We start from the raw sequence: 11,599 nt of genomic DNA on the forward strand, positions 1-11,599 counted from the left end.
GCTGACGTCAGGCCCAGAAATGACAACCCGTTCCACTCCAGGAAGAGCTGAGGCCTGGCGTCCCTTCCTCTGGAGTGAGAGACCTCGGCCTGTCCTTCACTCTGGGGAGAATGGGCTGGTGGGAGAGCTGGCTTCTCACTGAGGTAATGAACACCTGCCCGGCCCCAGGGTCACCCCTGAGCTGAGCAGGAACAATCCCTGCCGGAGGCATTCCGGGGACAAAAGCCGAGGGCTCAGCTGATCGGGACAGTAGCAAGCTTTAAATTACACATCCCCCACATGCAACACACACACACACACACACACACACACACGCAACACACACACATACACACACACACACACACGAGTGCACAGACACCCATACCAGTGCAGACTGACGGATGTTCTCCCAATCCCTCCCCACGCCAAGCCCCAAGTCCGGGTCGGCAAACACCGTCCTCTGTAAACATGACATCAGAGACTCTCAGAATCCCAGCACAGTCTGGTAACGATCTCAGGATTACTGCTTGCTCACTAAGTGCCTCGGTAGGTGATATTGGTGAAGGTAGACGTGGCCTCTTTGTACAGTGGGTTGTTGGCCTGCAGAGAGAGCAGAAAAGCGTCTTACGGCAAACCTCTCAGTTCTTTCCTGCCCTGAATGTTTAGATTTCATCTGAGGCCAGGCGCAGTGGTTCATGCCTGTAATCCCAGCACTTTGGGAGGCTGAGGCAGGAGGATGTCTTGAGCCCAGGAGTTTGAGACCAGCCTGGACAACAGAGTGAGACCTCACATTCACAAAAATTAAAAAATTAGCTTGGTGTGCTGTAATGTGCCTATAGTCATGTGACAGTGGTGGGGGCTGTGAGCAGGAGACGGAAATGCAGCAGGAGGTGGTCAGTAAATAGAGGACACAGAGGACCAGGACCCAGAGGATCCAGAGGACCCAGAGGATACAGGACACAGAGGACACAGAGGACACAGGACCTAGAGGACACAGAGAACACAGGACACAGAAAACAGAGGGGACACAGAGGACACAGAAGACCCAGAGGACATAGGACACAGAGGACACAGGACCCAGAGGACACAGAGGACACAGGACCCAGAGGACACAGAGGACACAGGACCCAGAGGACACAGAGGACACAGGACCCAGAGGACACAGAGGACATAGGACCCAGAGGACCCAGAGGACACAGGACCCAGAAAACACAGAGGACACAGAACTCAGAGGACACAGAGGACACAAGACCCAGAGAACACAGAGGACACAGGACACAGAAGACACAGAGGACACAGGACACAGAGGACACAGGACACAGAGGACACAGGACACGGAAGACACAGAAGACACAGGACACAGAGGACATAGAACACGGAAGGCACAGAGGACATAGGACACAGAGGACACAGGACACAGAAGACCCAGAGGACACAGAGGACCCAGAGGACATAGGACACAGAGGACATAGGACACAGAGGACACAGAGGACCCAGAGGACATAGAGGGCACAGAGGACACCAGGACACAGAGGGCACAGAGGACTCTCTAAGCACCACCCACAAAACTGTCAGGTCATCAGGAAAAGCCGAGAGCCTCACTCGATTCTCCAAACCATTTTCCAACAGAAAGCAACAAATCCCACAGACGTCCTTCATGGCGGCTTCAGGAAACACAGTGCGTGCTCATGGGCCTCAGAGCTTCAGGGTGTTCTATGTTGTCCTTACAGGAGCATCTCAGTTTCTTGGGCCCTTGGGACAAAGCCCCGAGGTCACCATTGGATGGGAGCAAACTGATCCAACCCTGGACATCCAGGGAGTCCAACAGCCATTTGGAAGGTCCAGAAAAAGGTTAAAGTGCAGGAGGTGAGTCAAAGGAAAATAAAGTCAATAGCAGGTTCTCCGTAAATGCCCGTTTAATTGGATTAACTCAGGACAACTGGCAGGGGCATGAAAACAGAGTCTGATTTGGAAGCGACTGTCTGATCATTTAAGGAAAAGGAGAGAATGAGATGGAATGACCTCCTGCCACTGTCCCCAAGAGGCTGACCCAGAAAGTAGCTCAGCCCACGTCTTCTCCACACTCACGCACGCTACTTGACTTCTCTGCACTTGGTCTCCTTCTCTAGACAGTGGGAATGACACTATGGCCTGACACACAGGGTTGTTATGGGGATGAAATCAGGGAATAGGTGAAGGGCATTTAGAACAGTTCGGGGCTGTGGTGAGTCCTTGATCACTGTTAGCTATTATATGCTTTCCTATTTGTGTTTAAAGCTTTGGGCTTTGTTGGCATATCATGTATTATATATTCTCAACATAGGTTTGTCTGGTCCCGCTCAATTGGAGACAAGTTTTCCCTGTCTTACTCAATTTTTTTCCAGAGTCGGTCTCATCCTGTGGCATGATCTTAGCTCACTGCAGCCTCAAACTCCCGGGCTCACTACACAATGTTATTAAAATAAATAAAGGGATCAAGGGATCCTCCTGCCTCAGCTTCCCAAGTAGCTGTGTCTACAGGCATGCATGACCACACCCAGTTGATTTTTAAAAAATTTTTTTTTTGAGTTGGAGTCTCACTCTGTCACCCAGGCTGGAGTGCAGTAGCATGCTCACAGCCACTGCAGTGTTGACCTGCTGGGCTCAGGTGATCCTTCTGTCTCTGCCTTGCAAGTAGCCAGAACTACAGACACGTGCTACAATTCCCGGCCAATTTTTTTTTTTTTTTTAATTTATTGTAGAGACGAGGTCTTGCCAAGTTGCCCAGGTTGGTCTCAAACCCTCAAGCTCAAGCAATCCTCTCACCTCTGCCTCCCAAAGTGCTGAGATTACAGGCTTGAGTCACCATGCCTGGCCAGTTTTTAAAAATGTTTACAGAGATAGGGTCTTGCTCTGTTGCCTAAACTGGTCTCAGGCTTGTGGCCTCAAGCAATACTCCCACCTCAGCCTCCCAAAGTGCCGGGATTACAGGCATGAGTCGCCATGCCTGGCCGAGAGAATGAAGTTTCTTTTTCATTTCTGTAGTGTCAGAGCAGAGCTGGACCCTACCTATGTCCAGTCGGCACTCACTGATAGGGCACCCAGTAACCGTGTGGTAGATGATCCGGTGGTTTACAGAAAGCTCAAGGACAAGGGGATGGTCAAACCACCCTCTAGCTCCCAGAACAGAGGACAACTGGAGTACGAGAGTGCTGGCTGAACTTGGCCACCCTGAGCCTCTGCTGACCCCACCTTGGGGCTCGAACCCACAAGTTTAGAAAACGCCCACTCCAGCCTGGCCACTTACTGTGTCCCATTTTGCTCTGGCTCGCTCTTCCTCAAATTTGGCAAACTCTTTCCGGTCGTGGATGGTGATGAGGAGCTTCCAGATGAGCAGGGTGGCAAGGCCGAGCAGCAGAATGGCCCCCATGACAGACAGCAGGACCACCAGGATGTCAGGGCCCTTGGGACACTCTGTCAGGAAGAAGCACAGGGCAGGGCAGCTGTCAGTGAAGCCGGAGTCACGAGAACTGGTTACAAGTAAGGTGCTCTTGACAATACGATAAAGGTCTCTGCAGGAAACAGGACAGGTGTTTAAAATTCATTCTTTTTTTTTTTTTCCAAAAAAGGGGCAAGTTTTAGGATAGCAATGATCTGTCCTAAGTGGTTCATATCACAGGCCTAGGCCTGGTCACCCAACAGAATCCAGCTACACCTTGAGTATGGGTCCACCCAAGTGTTTATTTAAATACCTGAATAAGCCGGAGATCCTCCCCCTAAAATTGCAGATTATTCTTCTCTTTACATAAAAGGCAAAAGATCTAGAAAGACTGGAACCAACATTGCTACAGCAGCGGCCAGTTAGAACAGCGGGATAATCGCTCCTGTTAGCGGGGACACATACTTTCTAGTGTCCAGAATTCTTACGCCTCTCCCTTCTCTTTCCTAAAGGGAGGAAAAGAGTGACTTGTGATTGTTTCTGTGCTCCTGGGGACTTCGGAGTCAGACTGCCTGGGTTTGAATCCTGGCAGGACTTGAATTCTTGATCCTCTGGGTCTGAATCCTGGCTTACTTGGATCTACAACTGCCTAAGTTTGAATCCTGGCTTGACTTGCATCCTTGACTCTCTGGGTCTGAATCCTGGCAGGACTTGAATTCTTGACTGCCTGGGTCTGAATCCTGGCTCAGGACTTCACTCTGCTATGTGACCTTTGGTACAATTAACCCTTCTAAGTGCGTTTCCTGTTTCTGCATCTTTAAAACGAAGAACGTGATAGCACTGGCTTTAAAAACTCGTTGTGAGACCTCAATGTCCATCAACCGATCAGTGAATAATGCAAATGTGGTGTCTGTGCACCATGGAATGCTGTTTAGCCATCAAAAAAAAGAGGAAGTCATGTCTTTTGCAGCAACTTGATGGAACTGGAGAACATCATCCTAAGTGAACTAACGCAGGAACAGAAAACCAAACACGTGTTCTCACGTCCACGTGAGAGCTGAAATAAGGATCAGCAAAGGCACAAAAAAGGGTCCTATGGACACTGGAGACTCAGGGTGGGAAGGGGTGGAGGGATAAAAAAATCACCTATTGGGTACAGTGTGCACAGGTGGAGGTGGTGGGTTCACTTGAAACCCAGAATTCTACAGTGCAACCCCAAACGATGTGTACCCCCTAAAGCTACTGAAACAAAAATAATAATAATAAAAAGTGAACCAGAAAATAAGAGTAATCTCTTTGGGAAAAAAAAAAAAAACTTGTGAGAAATAATTAAGTCAAATGAATGTAAAGAACTCAGAGGAGTGGCCTGACACCGAATATTGGTTCAGTAAATACCAGCTACCACTGTACCAGCAGTCCTTCTTATACCCAGCTGCTTCCTTAACTCGGTTGCCTACTTGACCCCTGGTGGCATTCGCCTGTTACCCAATTCAGATGTTTACGTTCCTGAGGGCTGTGAACTCAACGGCCCTTCTGGCATCCTTAGAGGCCAGGAGGCTGCCGGCCAAAACAATATTTTGGGTTCTTTCCCAAAACATTTAGTCATCTGAAATCATAACCCTATCGAAAGCTGGCTTCCTGTTCAGCCCCCGCTGACAACCACCACAGACAGAGGCATGCCACCCCTCCGAGGGCCGGGCTGAGTAGGCTTCTCTACTTCGCATTGTCAGCCTCGGGCGTCTGAGCAATGACCTCACTCCAGGAAACACCAGTGTTGGGAAACCAGGTGTTGGTACATGTGGGTATGGAGGAGTCTGGAGGGAAAGCCACGCCCACTTTCCACACTGCCCCACCTTCTCCTCTAACCCTCGGCTCACCACACACAGCACGAAAAACAACCACCACCACAAACCCCTGCTGGCCATCCCCAACCCCCCAAATGACAACCTGTCTGTAATTCAAGGAGCGCCTGGAGAGAGGCCATGAGGTTCCAGCGATTGAGTTCCCGGGAGAGAAGGGTTCCTGCTCCCGGAAACACAGGGATGAACTCTTTGGGAGATCAGGGTAGGCCAACCCTCAAGCTCAAAGAGAAATCTCCTGTACTGGACACGCCAGTTTTCGCAGGGCAGGCAGAGAGTCAGGAGGGCTTCAGGGGAAGCCATCTGTTACCCTCTGTCCTGAAAGGAGTGGATGGTGGGTTTCCCAGAGGCAGAAGACAGATCAGGTGGTCTCCGAGGGCACTGCCAGCCACAGCAGTGCACCTGTGGTGGGTGACCCCACAGTCAGGGGCGTCTGCGTTGGGCTGGCAGCAAAAGGAAGCCAAGACAAATAGGAATGTCAGAGAAACAATGAATTCCTTTTCATTCCAAGTGTGTCCCCAGTGCTGCATGGGACAGATTGCATTTTATCCAGCAGGCCCATCCCTCGGTGGCAAGAGCCCAGCTCAGGCTCCCACGCCATGCAGCTCCACTGCCCTTGGCCAACACCACGCTGTTTGGCGATGCTCCTCTTACTGCCCTGCGGTGGCTCAGCTCTTCAAGGGGAAGAGCATGAGTCAGGAAGAGTTAGGGAGCGCTGTCCCCCTGTGCCTGGCACCCCACTGCCCCATTTGACTCAAAGTCAGACCCCTGGAAATGGCTGGGGTTGCAGGGTGAGGGGAGAGGCAGAGACCGGAATTCCAGGGCAACAAGATAAAAACTGTGGGTCTGTGATCTGGGGTCCAATCTCCCAACGTGGAGGAAGGGCTCTACAGGCAGGGAGGATTCGAAAATGTTTCTTGGTCAGGCGCAGTAGCTCATGCCTGCAATCCCAGGACTTTGGGAGGCCAAGACAGGAGGATCACTTGATCCCAGGAGTTAGAGACAAGCCTGGGCTACAGAGCAAGACCTCGTGTCTACAAAAACTCAAAAAGTTATCTGGGCATGGTGGTGTGAGCCTGTAGTACCAGCTACTCAGGAGGCTGAGGTGGAAGAATCGCCTTGAGCCTAGGAGGTTGAGGCTGTGGTGAGCAGTGATCATGCCACTGCACTCCAGCCTGGGCGATAGAATGAGACCCTGACTGGAAAAAAAAGTTACGTAAGGAATCATATCTTAATCTGTCATTTAAGGGGAAGGAGGGCCATGAAGGTGTTGAGGGGAGGCCAGCCATCTACAGTATTGAGCGGTGACCAGCCTGTGGAGGGCCAGGTTTTTTCAGTGTTCGGGGCAGTAGTGCCTCAAGCCAATCCCTGCATCCCGCGGTAACCCTGGCGAGGCCACCACCTGGACCATCAGGCCTTCCTCTGAAGCATGAGGCAGTTTGCTTTTGACAACCATGTCAGCAGAGCAGACACCAGCTGCTATAAAGTCCTAGAACTCCTTGACGTCATCGCCTGGAAAACACGCCATGACGTATTTTGTTCACGGACGAGATGCAGCCTTCCCTTCTTCTCCTCCCAACCTACTTTCTGATTTTTCTGTCTCCTGGGTCAGCAAGTCACTTTCTTGCTAAGGTGTGTGTTTATCACCCCCCAACCCCATCGACAGACCTTAACGTATCGCTTAGAAGGCCAGGCCTCGCCTGTTCTGTCTAGCAGGGGCGATGCATAGAAAGTCCTGCCTGACACGGTTGTTATTCCCGCTGTTCTCGTCATGGCATTCCTGGCATCGGTCGAAAGAAAAGTGTTGGGTTCCCCACAGCTTCATGCGAGGCCAGGGGCCCTGGGGGTTCACTCACCAGGCTCTTCCTCCACGTACAGGATGGACTTGCCACTGGAGTCTTCATAGTACTGGAATCTGACGACACAGTCATCCTCATTCTTGTAGGTGCAGTTCACTGCATCCTTGCCAGTGTCCTCTGGGGAGGAGCAGATGGAGAAATAAAACATGGGTCAATTGCTGGAAGACGGGACCATTCCAAGGCCCCTCATCACAGGGCTTCTGGGAAAGTACGTGACAAGAAGGACCCTGCATTTTTTTCTCTTTGTTTAAAATTTTTATTTATTTTTCTTTCATTTTAAGGTTGTGGGGTTCAATTCAGGGTTAGGTAAACAAATGATCATTGTGGAGGCAAAGTTTTGGCCTGCCTTTGAGACCAGCCTGGGCAGCACAACAAGACCCTATCTCTACAAACAAAAAAATTAAAAATTAGCCAGGCACGGTGGGGCACACCTGTAGTCCTGGCACTTTGGGAAGCCAAGGCAGGAGGATCGCCTGAGCCCAGGAGTTCAAGGCTGCAGTGAGCTATGATCAGGCCACTGCACTCTAGCCTACGGGACAGAGTGAGACCCTGTCTCTAAAACAAAAACAAACAAACAAAAAAAGTTCTTTGCAGGCTCTTGCCAAGTCTGTGGGCTCGGGGAAGCAGAATGAGGTTTCTGCACTTATGAGCAGGGGTGCGGACACCCCCAGGGACGCCCATGTCCATCTGGTGCCCAGGAGCACCTTCCATTTTGCAGATGGGTGGGGGATCAGTTCTGGGACTGGGTCAGAAACGTCGCGAGCCCAGGAGTGTGTGACTCCCAGACGTGCTGAACTTACTAAGCTCCTTCACTGACTCAATCTCATCGCGGCAGTAACGGCTACAGGTATCTTCCTCATGCAGGACTCCCCGGTCGAACTTCTTACACTCCACACATTCCCTAAAGGAGCAAGGACATGGCACTGAAGGCTCAGGACAGCCCGGAAGAAGGCTCTGACCTTCATGCCCCCAGCAAGCTGCTCTACCTCAGGTCACAAACACACACACAAATCAGTACAAGCAATCGTCAGTCAAGTGTGGGGTCAAGTGTGGGGTTCAGGGACCATAGGACCCCTCACCCACAGGAGGACCAGCAGTTGGAGCCCCTTCCCTGTCCTATCCAGGGCTGAGGAAGGACGGTGTGGCCCCTATGCCCCTTCTGGGAATGTTGAAGTCAGAACCCGTCATGCAATTCGGGGCCCGGGGCCACACATAGCAGGTCCCGTGTTCAAAATCACTAAGAACGTGGCCAGGCAGGATGGGCTTCCCCAGCACTTTGGGAGGCCGAGGTGGGAGGACTGCTTGAGCCAGGGAGTTTGAGGCCAGCCTGGGCAACACAGCAAGACCACGTCTCCACAAAAATCAAAAAATTAGCCAGACACGGTGGTGCACGCCTATAGTCCCAGCAACTCGGGAGACTGAGATGGAAGGGTCACTTGAGCTCAGGAGGAAAAGACTGCCATGAGTGGGATCATGCCACTGCACTCCAGCCCAAGTGACAGAGACCTTTCCCTGAAATTAAAAAAAAAGATACCAAGAATTTCACAGTGATAGCAAAGCGTTAAAACAAGCGTGAGGTCCTTCTGAGCACAGGGCCCTGGACGGCTGCACAATCTGAACACCTGTGAACCCGCTTAAAGCAGTAAGACGAAAGGCAGTGCTGTGGACTTGGGCTGACAGGGGCTGCCTCTGTTCCCAGAGGAGTGAGGTTTGCACTGGCTTCCCAGTGTCCCCGTAACTGCAGCCCCACGCCTCCCACGGAGTCAGAACGTGGGCACTGGAATGTTCCATGGAAGGACCCTGTTCTAGCCTCCCTCTAGCCTCGGGGGGAGTCGGGATGCCGCCCTGCTGGCTCCTCTCCAAGGTCCCCTGGATTTTCTGACAGGAGAGGTTGCCACGGGCGGCAGCGGACGCCCCCGCTGAGGCTCTGGCAGGCAAGACACAGACCTGCAGCGCTGGGTTCAGGGCCTGGGCTCCTCGCAAACCTCCCAGGGCTCCCCAAGTCACCCACTCACTTCTTGAAGGTGCAAGCATCGGGGCAGGTGGGACACTTCTCGCAGGTGTCCCCGTAGGAGCCCGGCTGGACGCAGACGCAGCTGCCACACTCACACTTGCCACGGCCACTGCACAGCAGCCCATTGCTGGACATGCAGGTGTCGGTGCGCGTGGTGCAGTTGCAGTAGAAACCAGTCCAGTCAGAGTCGCACAGGCAGTCCCCACAGCTGCACTGACCATGGCCTGCAAGCACACAACGGGTGCGACTTGGGGAGGGGTTAAGCCACCAATGCCTACTCCCACTATCTCCCAGTGAGGGCAAGGGTCCTCCACACTGGCTGGGACCAGCCTGCCACCCGGGAAGCCCACCCGAGGGGACAAACTCAGTTTTCCGGGTGTCCCAAGGAATAGCAGGACTTGGGCTGAGCTGTCATCCAGCAAAGGAGTCCCAGAAGGAAGTGCCCCAGGCCTCGTCCACAGCTCTGGCTCCCTTGCCTTCTCAGCCAGCAGCCTTCAGGACAGGCAGCAAGCAAATACTCAGCCCCGGTAGCTGGCACCGCACCCAGCCACTGCCCGAGCCACACAGGGCACTCAGCAGCCCTGCCAGTGCCACCCGGTGATGGCCCCATGACTGTCCCCCATGACCCGACATGGGCAGTCCCCCTCGGCCCCCTCAGGAGGTCCCCCATGGTGGTCATTGGCACCACCCAGTGGCACCAGACCATGACACGGGCTCTGGTTTGGGCAGGCTGGGCCCTGCCCACAGACACACCCGCTGCCTGTTCCCATCAGTCCACTTCCTAAATTAGCCAGGGGTCACCTGGCATGTGAGAAGCCAAGCTCTGGGGAGTGACAGCAGACAGAAAACTTGTGACGGTGGAGGAAGGAAGAGACGGAATTATTCCAAGGGCCTGAAGGGGACGGTGCCTCAGAGCACCGCAGGGAGGGAGCACAGGAGCCGGAGGAGTCGGCCACAGGGCCGGGTGGGCACAGGGAACCGACACCCCCCTCTCTATGAGATCAGAGAGGTTACTCATTTTTCCGAGGCCACACAGCCTGTAAACGGCAGGGCCGGGGCCCAAGCTGAAGTTAAGTGACTTGACTCCAGAACCTAAGTGCCTTGCGTCTGTGCAGGACTGTAAGCCATGCTTTTCCCTACTTCTACTAACAGGACCTTCTGGCCTTTCCAGAAGACTCACGTCACATTCGGAGAAAACGACCTTAATCCATAGGAGGCGGGGCCAGCTTGAGTGGAATATACTTCCATCTGACCAGTGGAGGAAGAAGAGAGATTGAAGTCGGAAGGAGGGAGTGGTGGAAAGCCCAGGAACTGAGCTGGGCACCGGTGAGAAGTTCTGAGGAGCGAGCACATCAGGAACTCAGGTGGATGAAACCAAGGGGACGGAAGGGGGCTTTCCAAAGCTGCGCTTCCGGGCCTCATCACAGACACGGCCATCCCCCGCCCTGCAGTTCTGTCCCCGGAAAACAACGTCATGTTCCCTTCTCCAGGTCACGGTCCGTTCCTCTGCAGCAGGACTCTCTTTTTAAAACACAAAGTTGCCTCACACTCGGTGCTTGTTGCTGTTTGGGCCAGATCGTCCCCTGCTGCTGGCCTACCCTGCACACTGTGGGATGCTGGGCACATCCTCAGGTTCGGCCCTCTGGGCATCAGAGCACCTTTCCAGCTGTCAGTCAAAAGCCTCACCAGAGGCCAGATGCAGTGGCTCACACCTGTCATCCCGGCACTTTGGGAGGTCGAGGTGGGAGGATCGCTGGAGCCCAGGAGTTCGAGACCAGCCTGGGCCACACAGCGAGACCTCATCTCTAAAAGAAATCAAAATTAGCCAGGCGTGGTGCACAGGCCTGTAGTCCCAGCTGCTCAGGAGGCAGAAGTGGAAGGATCACCTGAACCCAGGAGGTCGAGGCTGCAGCGGGTCATGATTATGCCATTGCACTCCACACTGGGCAACAGAGTGAGACCCCGACTCAAACAAAACAACTCACCATGCCTTCCCCTTAGTTGGGAACCACTGTTTTAAAACATCAGTCAGGCCGGGCAGGGTGGCTCACACCTGTTATCCTAGCACTTTGGGAGGCCGAGGTGAGAGGACTGCCTGAGCCCAGGAACTCGAGGCCAGTCTGGGTAACTTGGTGAGACCTCACCTCTACAGTAAGTCAAAAAATTAGCAGGGCATGGTGTCACGTGCCTGTTCTGAGCCCAGCAGGTCAAGGCTGTGGTGGCCGTGAGTGTGCCATTGCACTCCAGCCTGGGTGACAGAGTGAGACTCCAACTCAAAAAAAAGCAACCAACTTTTTTGGTTGCCACTCACCTGTTTAAAAACCCACAAGGAAGCCGGGCTCGGTGGCTCAGCTGTAATCCCGTGTCTTTGGGAGGCTGAGGTGAGTGGATTGCCTGAGCCCGCGGGTTCGAGACCCGCCTGGGCAACTTGGCGAGACCTCATCTCTACAATAAATCAAAAATCAGC

General features: G+C 53.2%; 1 protein-coding gene across 1 annotated transcript in view; it reads right to left on the bottom strand.

Annotated features, from left to right (window-relative positions):
- Window positions 1-386: 386 nt before the first annotated feature.
- Window positions 387-11,599, bottom strand: part of ITGB3 (integrin subunit beta 3) — a gene marked incomplete at its 5' end in the record, with an annotated part of 18,618 nt that continues 7,405 nt past the window's right edge. The window contains 5 exons of the mRNA XM_008056099.1: window positions 387-582; window positions 3,269-3,435; window positions 7,116-7,235; window positions 7,919-8,019; window positions 9,134-9,356. Of these exons, the coding sequence (XP_008054290.1) occupies window positions 517-582; window positions 3,269-3,435; window positions 7,116-7,235; window positions 7,919-8,019; window positions 9,134-9,356 (677 nt within the window). The remainder of the gene's footprint in view (window positions 583-3,268; window positions 3,436-7,115; window positions 7,236-7,918; window positions 8,020-9,133; window positions 9,357-11,599) is intronic.

This window comes from Carlito syrichta, unplaced genomic scaffold (genome assembly GCF_000164805.1).
Source record: "Carlito syrichta isolate Samal-C Ts95f unplaced genomic scaffold, Tarsius_syrichta-2.0.1 Scaffold302107, whole genome shotgun sequence".
NCBI classification, from domain to species: domain Eukaryota; kingdom Metazoa; phylum Chordata; class Mammalia; order Primates; family Tarsiidae; genus Carlito; species Carlito syrichta.